Here is a 15,193-nt window from a genome sequence, read left to right as displayed (position 1 = left end):
ACCGAATGCACACAGCTTGTTGAGTGACTGTACCCTCTCTGCCCAGGACAGTGAAGGACACTGGCACAAAGAGCATGGCGCCATCTGCTGCTCTAGATAAGGTTAGGCATGGCATATGCAGTAGTTACTCTGACCACCAAAACCAACACACACACACACACACACACACACACACACACACACACACACACACACACACACACACACACACACACACACACACACACACACACACACACACACACACACACACACACACACACACACACACACACACACACACACACACACACACACACAAACTCGACTGAATGAATTCAAGCATTGCATTAGACTGAACACGAGAACAAATGAACTGCCAAATATGATTCCTCAGCTGGAATAAAATGAAGAATGGTGGTACAATCCAAGAGCCACCGTGAGAACAATGCGTGCTAGGCACGTTATACATAACAGAGCTAAGGTCCAGCGCTGGGAGGAAATTGGGACAGTAACATACAGAGGCTCTCCATTACCCAAGGACAACCAACACCCCCAAGGGTTAGGATTGCACCAACACGTGACTACTCTGCATGCCTTATATCAAGGGGGGGATTGCCTGTAACAGACTCAGATTAGTAATATGCTTGCAATAGTAAATGCCAGAGTTGGGTACAGTATAGGTACATGGTGTTCAGTTCACTTAGGGGAGAGCAGATTCTTCGGGAATGAATAATTGATTTTCAAGACTGGAGACTGTGAGAGTCCCAGGTGAGGTCATAGCAATACAACTTCAAAAGAGTTAGCAATGAGACTGATTAGTTCTTTCCTGCCTTGAAAAATAAACACATGCCATTGCTTAAATACCGTCTGCTCTGATAACTGAGGAAAATTAACAATGTTCCTTCTTTCCCTCTTTCCGCTGCTTGTGTGAAGTGGTAAAACAACAACACAAAAAAAGTCAAGTCATTTACTACTTGTCACAGGAGATGGATTGTTATGGTTTCTGCCTCTCAAATCCATTGTCAGCCATTTTCCCACATACCCCACAGCGTATTTTCACTCTTCTGCAGAGGCCTTGCATGGAGCGCCTCTGGTTAAGTACACTTCCCAGACTTCCTGCCCCATTCAATTAGGACTCTTTATCTGACCTGGTCTAATGTTCCTGTTGAAAAGCAAAAAAGGAATTCGTTTTTTTTTCTTCCCCGCGCTGGCAAACACCTCCAGCGCCCCCACGATCACTTGTGTGGGCTCAGAGATGAGACGCTTGCTGCAGTGGGCATGGGGGGAGGCCAGGAGGGATCGCTGAAATAAAGGCCTCCCACCAGTTCAGTCAAACTCCGGTGGAGAACAGCAGACTTGAGAATCAGAGGCATTCCCACTCACTGCACTGCGTCTAAAGATAGTCCTGAAGGCCTGGCATTTGAGCTGGTGTTCATTACATCACAGCACTTAACAGACTCCAAGCTTTTAAGTACACTGAATTTTTCGGTTTTCTAGGAGGGCCATGTCAGAAACTACAACAGCTGCATTACTGCTGAAAACTGAGGCAGCCCCATGACAAGTGGGCACGGTCCAGTAGAAAATATGGTCAACACTGCAACCCTGCCACAATCAACTGTACTCACTCTTGCATGCAGAATGATTCAGATCAAACTGTACCGATGCATTATTCATCATTCACCTCCACAGGCAGTGATTTTTAGAAGGAAATAATGACACGCTGTTTTCAACTTCTTTTGTAGACATTCAGAGGGAACTTATGTTGGCCCAGAAAGAAATGCATGAAATTACCCTCTGGCTGTCCTTTGGTGTAGGACAATTATGCCAATTTGACCTATATAAAAAAAATCACAATTTCAATATTTATCCTACTCTATTTTAGCGAAACAGTATCCAGTAAGTTCCAGTAAGTAAAACATCCACACAGTAATAATAACAGAATCTTTGGCAAGAATAAAGTTGCCCAGAATAGCTTGAGTTGCATTCAAAATATCATAATTACATCTAGGGATTTCCTTTCAACTGTTGTTTCCACAAAACAATCAGTGATTTAATTCAAAATAATGACCTGAAATAGCACCTCAATACTGTAGAAATTAGACTTGCTGCTCAACCATAAAAGTTCACAATAGTGGATAAAACCAAGGATTTCTCTGTCTATTGGTTTTCAATGAGCCCCACGTTGTGGAAGAGGGCAAGCAGGATAATTATTTCCCTAACAATCAAAGGACTGTGCTCTAATCCAATGAGGAAATCAGCTTTTGTGATGAAAAACATTTGGAGAAAAAAAAAAACTCAGACAGATCTCATTCAAGACAAAAACAACCATGTTGTAGTCAAAACAACAGAAACATCTGTTGGAGTTATGCATCAGTTACCTTATACACCATGAAACAGAGGTCTCCATTTTGTGAAATCGCATTGCCACATTTCAGGTGGTCTGCATCCCTCATTGCAAAAGCCACACCACCACAATGCTGGATTTAACCCAGCAGGATGTCATTATCTGAGTGAGGAATATGACCTTTAAAGCTGTTAGGAGCCAGGGTTGATAAAAGAGTAGATAGGCTAACAGGTGATGTAATCGTCTGGGCTTGCCATCATACTTTTCCTTGTTGCCCTGGATTACCTCAAATGGCTTGTCCTTGCTTAGATTATAATCTGCTCTTTGTTATTAAACATACCATGACACTGACAAAATCAATTCCATGACTAAGTACGTTAGACGCCTTCATATAAAGTATTTCTCATAAATTGTGACAGAAGTTTTTTTAGTACGTTTTTTTAGTGTGTGGTGCTGAGGACTATTTTGGGGTGGGGTTAAGAGTCATGTCTTTTGTTTTTACTTCTGTTAAAGGTTGCTCATCTTCATGGTAGAGTACAGCACTCCTCCCTTTCCCCAATTATCCCATTATGTCATTAGAGAGAGAGCCTGCAAAGCACTTTGTCTCTGTCTCTGTCATGCCTTTGGCTCTGCAGACAGACAGACACACATCAGGTCACTTATATTAAGTAACTGGAGGGTCCAAAACAGCGATTTCCAAATATAAACCTTCCAAATACAGGCCTTCAACAGAACTCATAATCTTTCGTAACATAACATATCATAACATAACCTTTCAATAAATGTTCAAAGTAATCAAATGTTGAAAGAAACACTATTGTTAGGAGATGTCATACATCTCTGGAACAATAGTGCCCTACAAGCCTAGATTTTACAGTGTTTTGTTCTCCTTTGTTCTGATGAAATGGAATAAATGCACTGTGGGAAAGTGGTCATCACAGTTTTAGCCCTGTTTTATGGTCGATGGGATGTACAGAAGAACCACAGCTTTTCTTTTTTTTGCAGGGCATCCAGACACAATGCTACTTTAAGATTCTGAGCCACGCCTCATGGCTTGACAACGCCTGCCCGCCTGCCATTCGAGTCTTTCAGACGATACCCCACGCCGAATACTCTCATTTCCATTTTTACAACAGACAGAGCCAAGGAGGAAAGAGAAGAAGAGGGAGTGGAGGTTACAAAAATACCACAGCCAGCACACTCTGAGGAAAGAGCAAAAGCACTAATATTAGAAAGGAATCTGTGGGATAATGCCCCTTACGGGTCTTAATCCTTCACGCTCCCGAAAGGGTGATACAAAACAGACCTCTGGCAGAAAATCATTCATGGAAAGGAGCGTGGATATATTCTTGAAAGTGTGAGACCATGCAAACATAAAGAGTGTGTCTGAACTTTCTTTAAAAGAAAAAAAGAAGAGGGCCAATAATCAAGAGATATGAAGACCATTTCCTTTGGCAGGAAGACCCTGAGAAGTTTAATATCTCCATCAGACAGACGATCCCTGAGGATGTGATTTAGTGGTCACAGATATGAGCAAGCGGGAGTCATTCTGCTATGACTGACCCAGCCTCTTCCTCTTTTTGGGTCGGACTTAGACCAATCACTGAAACTCCAGACTACAACCAAAATAGAGCTGCACAACAGACCCTTCAGAAAGGGTCACAAACAACCTGAGTCACCTCAGAGTCAGCCAAAGTAATTCACATTCAAGACCTGCTTACATAATCAAGCCTTTGCTAGCAACTCCCAAGGTCTTTACAAAGTGTATTTGTGTTACACAATCCAAGTTACACAAAAAAAAACAAGAGGGCTATGAATACATGTACATCTAGAGAATGTGGGTGAGGCGGTCACTCTACATAACACCTAACTCTGCGGGTGGATATTATTGTAGAGGTGAAAGGGATGGGAAACACTGGCGATGAAAGTGATCCAGTCAGCTGGGACTCATCTGCATCAGCGCAACCAAAACATCTAAGTGGTGGTCCAGCATAGCTGTGTCCAAACATAATGGCTCAAGACAACCCCCTGGGGATCTGCATGATCACATGCCTACCATTGGAATGTCACGTATAATTAATTACTAAATGATAACTAATACGTCTTTAGTTACTACTGGCTGAGAAAGTGAGAACAATATTTGTCACACAATTTACTTCAAGGACAGACTGATATAAATGCATTTCACAGTGCATGAATACTGTGTAAGTGTATTACCTCAGTTCTGATGTTTAACAAATATAATGCACCCAGCAAGAGCTCATGTTTATATTTCAGTTCTGGGCACTGAGAGCCTACGCTTTATGCTTTGTGCTCTGGGCTATGTGTTAGGATATAGAACACATGGCAGCCGAGTTGGAAAAATATGGGCTATCAGATGTCGTCTGAGGAGGCAGAGGTGTTTTGGCTAAGAAGCTCTAGAAACACCTTGAGTCTTCACCAAGTGTCACGGATGATGTATATTTATCCCCCGTGTTTAGTCCAGCTGTCAGTTACCCAGTCTCAGCCCCGCTCTCTGGTTTCCCCTGAATCCCCTCTGGGAGATGTGAGATCAGCTCTCTGGAGCCCAGTTAAAGCATTACCCTGTGATGGAGCCTAATGGGGGGGGAGCATCAGTGCCTGCAGCATGGTTAACCCCAACTGACTGACTGACAGCTAGGATGCCACGCAGGTTTCCCTGTGGCTTGCCTCGTAACTGGAACCTACCACTCTAACAATGGCCAGAGCCCCACGCCTGGAAGACTTGTGAATATTTCAGGACTGGAGCCCGAGACACAGGCACTCAAGCCTGGGGTGTATTTTACTCTGGACACTCATGGGAAAGTGGAGCTATTACACTTAAGACATTGACTTAGACCCTGTCTAGTAATGGAGTCGCTCCTCTGCCGCTAAGGTGAACCAGGATATTACTCCACAAGTCCCTTGCTACATTTGGAGTTTGGCTGAGGCATTAACATTGGAAGAGGATTGTTTTTTTATTTCTGTTTAAGAGAATAAGCGAGCAAAGTCAGCCACCTCAGGTCCTTTTAAAGAATTTTCCATATCCAAACTATAATTTCCTTTCTTTTACTGACTTGAAAAATGTAAAGACCAAAATAAATAATAACTCAATACCTCATAGGATTGTGTAAGTCTCAATGCCTGCGGCAGCACAGGAGTTAAATATCTATGAATTACACATCTATGAAACAGGAAATACTAAAAGAAATGTTGCCACCCGGGCAACAGCTGCATAAACCAAAGGCCCTGTGAGAGGCAATAAGCCCCAGATGTACGAGGCTAAAGCATGTCTCAGGTGTTTAAGCAAGAGCACCTGGAGGATTCCTTAAAAGTTCTGGAATATACAAACTCAAAAGTCCACAGGTGAGGAGGTATACCTGGAGGCCGTAGGAGATTAGTATGGGCTCTGTGTGTTTCACTGTTTATAAGCAAGTCTGCCATAATGGCTGTTGACAACAGTAATTGCAGATTTCCTTCCTTGGGCCAATTTATCCATCCGTACTCGCCTTTGCAGTTGTAAACAACAATGCAAAGACAAAAAAATAAAAAACACATCCAAAAATGCGGTTTCAGTTTAGCAATAAAATGAGTCTGTGGTAAGTTATAGTTTGTGTTTTACAATAACGTCCTCCAGGTGCAGATAGGGTTATGGGGTCCTAACTCAAACCCACATAAACACATGACCTAATCTCAAACACACCAACTCTCAGAGCAGTCGGAGGCACAGGATGAGACCGCATGTGATTCATATCAGCTTGTGCCCACAGTTAAGTCCCACACATGTACAGATACACCTACTGCACAGCTCTTTTTATCGCCCTTGGCAGGGCCACATGTGGCGTAATGATCAGCGCACTTCAAATAGTCTTTTTCCCCCGGAGCACGCTGTGCCATTTTCGACATATTGGGAATGACGCGGCACCTGTGACACTGATGCAGGGAGAGACCAAACCCTCTGTTCTACCGGCAGCAGGCAAAACAACCAGAAGCATCGATTTAACCTTATCTGTAAAGCTTGTGGAGAGGACACATGTGTGCGCACACACACACACACACACACACACACACACACACACACACACACACACACACACACACACACACACAGACGCAACACAAAAACAACTTTGGCAGAAAGACTGCCAGCTGTCCACCAGACTGAGTGCAGAGCTAATATCCACTCATATTCTCACCGATCACACTGAGCCTCTTCTCTCAGACACAAAGACAGAGGGACAGACAGTCTGACAGGACAGAGGGACACACTAATCAGACAGACAAAACGAAGGACAGACTGCAGACACAGACACAGGAACACACAATCCAACACACACACACACAGCGAGAGGTACAGACTATCCGACAGACGCAGAGACACACACACACACACACACACACACACACAGACAGACACATACACAGGCAGACAGGAGAGAAGGCAAGTGCTGTGACAGCATTCATATCCCTGACTGCATTCCCGACACATGGGCAGAACAGCAAACGCCGGCAAACGGCAGGCTTCACTTACCATGCTGATGTCTGCTGACGCGCCGCAGCTCGAGTCTAAGCACCGCACACAGCTTCAGAGGTGAGCAGACAAACCTCTAGTGACTTCACACACACACACACACACACACACACACACACACACACACACACACAGACACACACACACAGGCTCACACACAAAACACATTCAGAAGGGGCAGCACGGACAAAAACAGGCAGCTTCAGCTGCTTGGTGCAGTGGGGGAGAAAGTCTGTGAGAGAGGAACGAGGGAGAGGAAAGGGGGAGATGGAGAGAGGGAGAGAGAGAGAGAGCGAAGGGCAGAGTGGCTGGTCTCCTGGAAGAGGGATCAAACTTGCCCCGGCACAATAGACTTCAGGAAATACCAGTGGGAGCCGTGAAGAAATGGGGCGGCAGGAGAGAAGGATATGGAAGGAGCGGCAGCAGGGTCCACCGGAGGAAACACAATCCCAGCGCCCTCTTTAAGCGGAAAATCTGCCCCTCAGATTCGGAGATACACCCCCCCCCCCCCCCCCCCCCCCTTGCCCCCCCTGCCCCAAACTCCTACCCACCCTTACACATTCCAGATTTGCCCAGCCAAAATCTCAAGACAGATACCTCCACATTTCAGACACCTTTCTCCACTCATGAGTGGGCCAGCAGGACCATGACATCACCTCTGAGCATGTGACTTTCGTCTCTTTCTCTCTTTAACAAGATAAAACGGATAAATTACACCCAGCTACGGATGCCGTGAAAATTAACAAAAGATATTAGCGGAAATGAGACACTTCTTCATCCATGACATTTATGACTAAAACTTTGTGAGGCAGCGTGATTTACGAACATCTTTAATTAACTTAATGAAAGACACCAGTGCCATTGGATAGCACAAATGTAGCCAACTCAACATTCATTTCAGCAAGCTTCAAACTGGCAGAGGAGCGGTCACACCCAGCTTTGTTGAAGCAAAAAGCCGGCCTGGAGAGTCTGTGTTTAGATACATCCAGTCAGGCATAAGGGCATTTATTCAGCCAGGAAATGCCTTAATCATGCATACAGGGCTCTCCCCATTCGGCTTCCAGAACAGCAGTGCAACAGCTCATCCATTGACCAAAGCTCAAAGTTAATAATGCTGGGCAGTGCTGCAGTATCCAGACTCAAGCCTGCTTTGTAGTCTTAAAACGGCCACTAAGTGCCTTATGTTGTCTTAAGTCAGGGTCTTGTTTTGATGGTATAATCAATTTTGAATGCAGTGGTCTGAGAGAGGTTGGGTGGGGGAGAGAGAGAGAGAGAGAGAGAGAGACACACACAGAGAGACAATTTGTACTTGAACTTGGATCCAGTCCACACTCAAGATTGCTCAGCATGGTTTGTTGTGTAATGTGGAGTATAATCTAGGTATTGTGTCAATGTTTGTATATATCTGGGATCATCCCAGTTGGATGCGTCCAAATTCATTACCAAGGAGCTCATGCAACTTGATGTTCCAAGGTTAATGATAGCCACAGCAGTGGCTGGAGACCCAAGCATACACTCCAGTCTTATGAATAAAGAGTGACCACAAGCCTTCCACTGTTATGTGTAAGTCCATTGTCAATACGTTTAATTAGTGGGTGGGAGTGCAAAAAATGCATAGGGGTCATTCATCCTCAGCTCAAGAGCTCAAATCAACAGTGTTTGAAAACACATGTACATATAAGTATGTGCGATTAAGATTGATTGATGTTCATCTATCTGGACCCATGCGTGACTAACACCTATTTCACATATTTCAACCATCCAGTCTGATCAGCAGTAAGACCTCCCACACATTCATAATTCATGTGGCACTGAGCCCACTCTCTGCGGTAATGAGAGCGGAGAAACGGCACGGAGAGGAAATGTAAACCTGTCAGCGTGACATCTGACCTTCCACGAGCCCACATGCCAAATGATATTTCCACAGTGGTGACGCATGACCTTCGACATACTTTACAATAAAAGATGCAAACAGAACCTGCGGTCATCTTTGCTTTTTTGGTATAGTCGGGTGCTTCACATGTCATTCATATAAATAGCACGGCCATTTGTCTCATTATTGGTATAGCAAAGACCACCAATCAACACGGATCCACCAAAACAATCAAACAGAAAAACAAGCAAGCGACAACCCAATTATCAACTTATTGATCCTACTTCCTAAAGCACTATGATATTGCACACAAATACAACATACAGATGAGATATCGCACACCAATACAACATGCAGATGAGATATCGCACACCAATACAACATGTACGTAGATGAGATATCGCACATCAATACAACATGCAGATGAGACATGGCACACCTCAGAACCTCATTATGTAATAGAGTACAATTCAATTCAATTTTTTATATTTTATTTATATAGTACCAAAACAACAGAATTGTCTCAAGGCGCTTTACAGAGCACAGTGCCTGGACCCCCTTAGAGCAAGCACAATGGCAACAGGGGCAAAAAAAAAAAACTCCCTGTTAATCAGTACAGAGTATCCAGAATAGGAAGTACCAAGACCTATACATAATATGGTCTGAAAAGTATTCTATTGGATACATTCCTAACAGTGAATCCTAAGTACCAAATAATAGGCTAGGATAGAAAATCAAATTGATTAAGCCATTTGTATGCAACCTCCTGCCAAGGAAAATAAGTTAGTGGTATGTTTAGTTTAAACTTGTATAAAAAACACTGCATAGAAAAGCATTCAAAAATTGTGCATCAAAAAAAGACTGTGCTAATGACTATGCTAATCTCTGAATCTGGGCATCAAACGATCCCACCTTAATGGAGACTGAGAGCAGTGAGCTTCAGCCTGCCACGCAGCGCTGGCTGTCATGGTAACCTCTCTATGGTTGCTTAATTGAGTGGAGAGGATCTAGAATGAACCCTCAGTCAGAAGTGGGTCAGAGTGAAGTTTTCACTGAGTCAGAACTAGAGAAGGCCTCCAATTAGGGAACTTCATGAACAAAACACAGAGAATCTTGTGGTATTCTCTAGATCGTGGTGTCATACTTGTGAAGGATTGAAGATGAAGAGATGGGTCATGGCTTCACAAGTATGTAACATTGTCTTAAATTTAATTAATTCAGTCTATCATTTAGACCAATATAGAGTGACTACATTTCCTGGGCCCGGCTGCAAACAAATTGGAAATAAATCAATTGTGACCAACCAGCTATGCCTTGAGGAAAGATAACTAACTTCAGGCAGTCCCTAAAAGCCTGCAACCCCTTAATCGCAAGAGGAACTTTTTTTACTTTGGCTGAGTTAGTGGATCAAGTGGCTTTTACTTGAAGAACAATGGCAGAGGCCCATGTTTTCAGAGCGTGTTCTTTCCGAGGCTGTGTGCAACTGTCAGAAGAGCTCAAGCACTGGGGCTTTAGGCCTCTGGGCTCGGGTCTGACAGTAAAGAGCAGAGAGAAGAGAGTGCCGAGTGCCTGCCACTCCCCATTCCGGCAGTGAAAGTGCAGATCACACAGGAAGGAGGGAAAGTCAAGGCAGGCATAGAGACACCAAAAAAGCCCCAAATGGGCACAGAGACTACAGCTTGTCACAAAACATCAAAGTTCTACTGCTATCCACTGTCACAATAGCATGACTCATGTTGTAAACTGCAGAGAGCTGACCTTATGATGTGCGGCTCAGATAGCATGGCCTGGAAAAAAGTGACAGGGCATTATATCATTACTCTGCTTCAGAGTGGAGACTGGCACGATGACTGATGGGCCCTTTGCACAGAGTTGTGCCGTATAGGAACAAAACAAAAATGCACCATTTAGCTCAGTGACAGCCAAAATGGAGGATTAAGAATATCATTAAATATCTGTTGATTTCAGTCATGGTTGGTTAATGATAGCTAAGTCAACTTGACAATAGACCCCAAACTGGCACTCTGATTTTTGAAAGCCGAGGCTTCAACCAATGCCACACACTTCTGAACATACTAAATTTGGAATACTCAATTTAAAACTCATCAGTATCTGGGGATCTTAAACAATATATATGCATTTTGTTAGAGTTCTGTGTTCTGTGTGTTTTTAAAACAGAAAACTTCCCTTTGAATCGTCTTGCTCAGCATCTCTCTTGAGTTACAGTGTTCCCACCGTATAGAGTTTTGCTCCAAACTATTCCCCTGTCCGAACCTGTATTTGGCTGTACGGTTATGTCACAACATGATGTATAGCATCATCCCAGTACATTTTAGAGCAAGCCCCAGTGTCATGAAAAAGAATGTATAACAGTGCTTCTGGTTAGCTGCTAGTAATACATGACCAGACGTGTCAGCACAGAGAAGATAGAAAGGTGGGAATGTAATGGGCTGTTACCCAACTAAGATGATGAAAAACAGTGACCTTCTACCATGATTATTAGCTAGTAGAGTAAAAGTTTACTGTGATACATTAGCCCCAGTGGTTGACATTACCAAGACTCGAAAAAGTCTACTGCTAATGCTCTTACAGTAGTCCTTAGGCCTCTTCATGCATTCAATGATGTCTGACCTTCTGAACTTTATTGGGTTGCTTGTAAATAAACCATTTCAGACTGCCGTTCCAAAAGTGCTATACATTAAGGTTTTGTTTGATACTTTTAGGGTGCAGTATGTGTATCAATATGAATTTTTTTGCTAATGTATGTGAAAAAAAACACAGAAGAACATTAGCATTGAGTTTTCTATTCTCTTACTCTAATCGATCAGTGCTAGAGGGACTCTAAAGAGGTCTAAACTGCTAAAATTATTCGAATCTACAGCAAATCCGTTAAATGTTAAACACAAAGACTTCATCTAAAGCTTCTTCTCCGTGGTTGATCACCCCACCCAGTTTTGAAAATAGACCATTTGGAAAAGATCAGTATTTACCACTTTGTCGTCATTAGATCCATAACCACACACTTTTGAAATTTCCTTTGATTGACATTGAAATGGGTTCACACAGCAGTAATCATCCCCGCACTCAAAACACACACACTGGCTTAAATGAGCATCTCAAATATCCTCAACATGAGAGGATCAGCATGAAAGGAAGAATTAGCAGACTATTATGAAACATGACTGGATATTAAGTGGCATAACATTTTCGTCACTGTATTGCTGAGGGATGAAGCCTTCTGTAAGGATGAAACCTTCATTTGTTTATGTACACATCAAAATGTACACAGTGCAGTAATACACATTGATAAGAATATATATTTTAAATGTATATAACATAGAATATTTGGTGTATGTTCCTACTCCGTTATAAAACCACATTAAACTGCATTTTATTGTACATTTTCCCTCTACTCTCCTACTCAAGGTCCAAAACTCCCAAAGCCACCAGCTCAGTCGTCAATGTTTGAATCCTTATATACCCTTCAGTGTGATCTGAAATGACCCGAAATCCACATCTGTTGCTTCCTGAGTGTGAGAAAGTGACTATGGTCAAGAAGCTGACTAATCTCTCTCAGTTCAGAGCAGTCCATCTGCAGCGTACAGTAAAGTACGGGTCCCACTGAGACCGAGATAAACTCATGGAGACATATTTCAATCAGCCTCCGCACCAATCCAAGAGTTATTTCTCATGGCAAAATAATGACTCTGTGTGTCTCTGTGTGTGTGTGTGTGTGTGTGTGTGTGTGTGTGTGTATGCATGCAGGAACTATGATTGAGTGTGTATACAACATTGAAATAGGCTGAAAAAATTGCGACAGAGAGAGAGAGAGGGAGAGAGAGAAGTAGAGAGAGAGAGATAGAGAAATAGAGAGAGAGAGAGATAGAGAAAGGGAGAGAGAAAGGGAGAGAGATAGAGGGAGAGAGAGAGAGATGGAGAGATGTGTGACAGCTGCAGTTATGGAATGCTGACGGGCCGGCCCACACTGCCCACGGTCTCTGGCAGGGAGCACTCGACTTCAGGCCAGGGAGGCCAAACACAAGCCCACATGAGTATGACAGCTAGAATAAGTAGCCTAAAAGCACCATCAACATTTAATGGTTTTGCTGACTTTGAGTGAGGGCCAATGAAGGGTGAGTGCATTAAGATCGGAGTGTATAGAGAGCTGATTTTCTCTCCATTATTGGAATGAAATGGGCTTTAACAAGCTGTTTTTGGCTTGTTTGATGAGATTAAGTTGAGTTACAGACCCACATCCATCATTTTCACTCCCAAGTGACCAGCTTGGGTCAAAACCAGCACTGGCCTCAAAGTTTTATTAATATCACTGAGATTTTTGTTGGGTCATTCTATAATGTATGGGGTTTTCCCAGCAGAACTGTGTTTTTCATGTATTTAGTATTTCATTCATCTATTTTGCTGCAGGTTTATCTAAAAATACATCTTGGCAAAGTAATACAATAAGCTCAATATACGCTTCCATAGGAATACTTCGGTGGCCTATTATGTGATAACGTAATTGTAGTGTTAACAGTGTATAATGCATCAAGAGTATAATACTTTTTGCCATTCAAGTGAATATACATTTCTTGACAAATCTAATGCATGAGACTTGAAATGGTGACCAGCATATGGCCCAATGTGAAACACTTGAACAAAGCACACACACACACACACACACACACACACACACACACACACACACACACACACACACACACACACACACACACACACACACACACACACACACACACACACACACACACACACACACAGACACACACACACACACACGAATGTATACCATACCCACTGAATGGACTAATCCCTGACTGAACTGATTCTAGGGTGAACTGACACCTAGGTGTCCTGAGCCATTTGGAGCGAGCTGAGAATTCCCAAGCTAGGTAAATAGCTATTTATTTCCTGTGAGCAAAATGCACACAAAGACATGCCTCTGGACCACGAAAGGCTGGCTGTCTTTGGCCTCTTCCCATCCCATTACATCCTGTAGAGATGTTGTTCATGGGTCATGTACCAGGATGTTGTGATTAGCATGCATTAGACTACCAACTTCCATTACAAATGAGCCAGTCTCTTCACAGGCCAGGGCTAATTAATGTTTGATGTTCTAGTCTAGCTAAATTTAGAAAGATGGTGAAATGTAGTTCTAAACTAATCTTAGAAGTGACAACCTAAGATCAGCAATTAATGCTGTTTAATTGACAGTGTCAGATTTCAGTTCATGATTTAATTTAACATTAAAATGCTGATCTCTGGTCGAGTGAGTTGTCTCCCTGCAGAGGCTAAATGCACAACACCCACACTGTGGTAAACATTTGAACCACTGAACTCTCTTTAATATTGCATTAGGTGCAATATGGCCAGTGCAGAGGAGATCTGGGACAAGGGAATAAAAATACAGCGCTGTGACACATGACGATGTACACTTATACAGCATGACATGCAAACTGGGCATATTTACAACCTATGTCTTGCCTTATTTTTACAGTCAGAAGTACCATGAGCAGGTGATACGTTTCCCCAGCACTAGATGGATGAGTACAGAATGGGTATGGTTGGTCATAGACTTCTAAATCTACATCTGAACGAGCTCCAAGGCTGTAGAATATCCCTGGTTTATTTGTTGGAGAGTATGATTTTACAATGGTCCAAAATGTCTAGTCTGCATAGGTCTATAAATGACTGTATGGAAAACACTGTGACGGTTATTCCATTTTTATTAGGCTTAGGTCTGGGACTGGTATTGGAGGCTGGTGTATTCGTTTTGGCAGGGCCTCCATTCACACTTCAGAGCAATCGAATGAAAACATCCAAACCACTGACCAGACAACCAATTCAACAAAATGAGGCACTTTTGGCTTCATTTGACGCAGACTTTTAAAATGACCAGTCCGTGGATCACGTATTCTTCTCACTTTTAAAATCTCCCACCTCATAAACGAATATGGAATAATATATTTTTTTTCTAAGCTACAGCAGAGACTAAGCTCAAAACTTTCCACTGCAGCAAAATATTGGCCATGGCCACACAATAAAACCCAGTTATGTTGGTGCAGACACAAAACTGAGCAGGGCTGCTTTGGGTGAACCCAAAGGCTCAGGAACTGAAAATAGTAAATAAAACGTCAAGAATGCATCACATCATGGTGTGGGGGGTGGGGGGCGGGGGGTTGGGGGGCTTCTGGCATAGGGGATGAAATCTCGGCGTTGACCTCTGTCTGGATTCTCAGGCCATGACTATTAATAGTCCAGACGAAGGGAGAAGTCTCCCAAGAAGCAGCGGCGGTGGCTTGCGTTGAGAACAACTGAGCTGCTAATGTGAAAATCTGCTCCAGATGCCGTTTCCCCAATGGTGGGCAAGGGGTGCCACAAAACCTTTCAGGAAATGCAGACGCAAAAGTGAAAGGCAAATGGATACAGCCACAGATAAACACACACA

At 43.1% G+C, this 15,193-nt stretch overlaps 1 protein-coding gene across 10 annotated transcripts in view; it reads right to left on the bottom strand.

Annotated features, from left to right (window-relative positions):
* Positions 1–15,193, bottom strand: part of sept4b (septin 4b) — a 50,182-nt gene that overhangs the window by 21,571 nt on the left and 13,418 nt on the right. The window contains exon 1 of one of the 10 annotated variants that reach the window (XM_031573374.2): positions 6,855–6,941. The exons of the other annotated variants lie outside the window; for them this stretch is intronic. Within the exon in view, the coding sequence (XP_031429234.1) occupies positions 6,855–6,857 (3 nt within the window). The 5' untranslated portion in view covers positions 6,858–6,941. Of the gene's footprint in view, positions 1–6,854; positions 6,942–15,193 lie in introns of those variants that run through there. 10 annotated transcript variants of the gene reach the window in all.

Source organism: Clupea harengus, chromosome 9, assembly GCF_900700415.2.
Source record: "Clupea harengus chromosome 9, Ch_v2.0.2, whole genome shotgun sequence".
NCBI classification, from domain to species: Eukaryota; Metazoa; Chordata; class Actinopteri; order Clupeiformes; family Clupeidae; genus Clupea; species Clupea harengus.
Note: the sequence above shows the minus strand (reverse complement) of the source record. Positions and strands in the feature narration are given on the sequence as shown.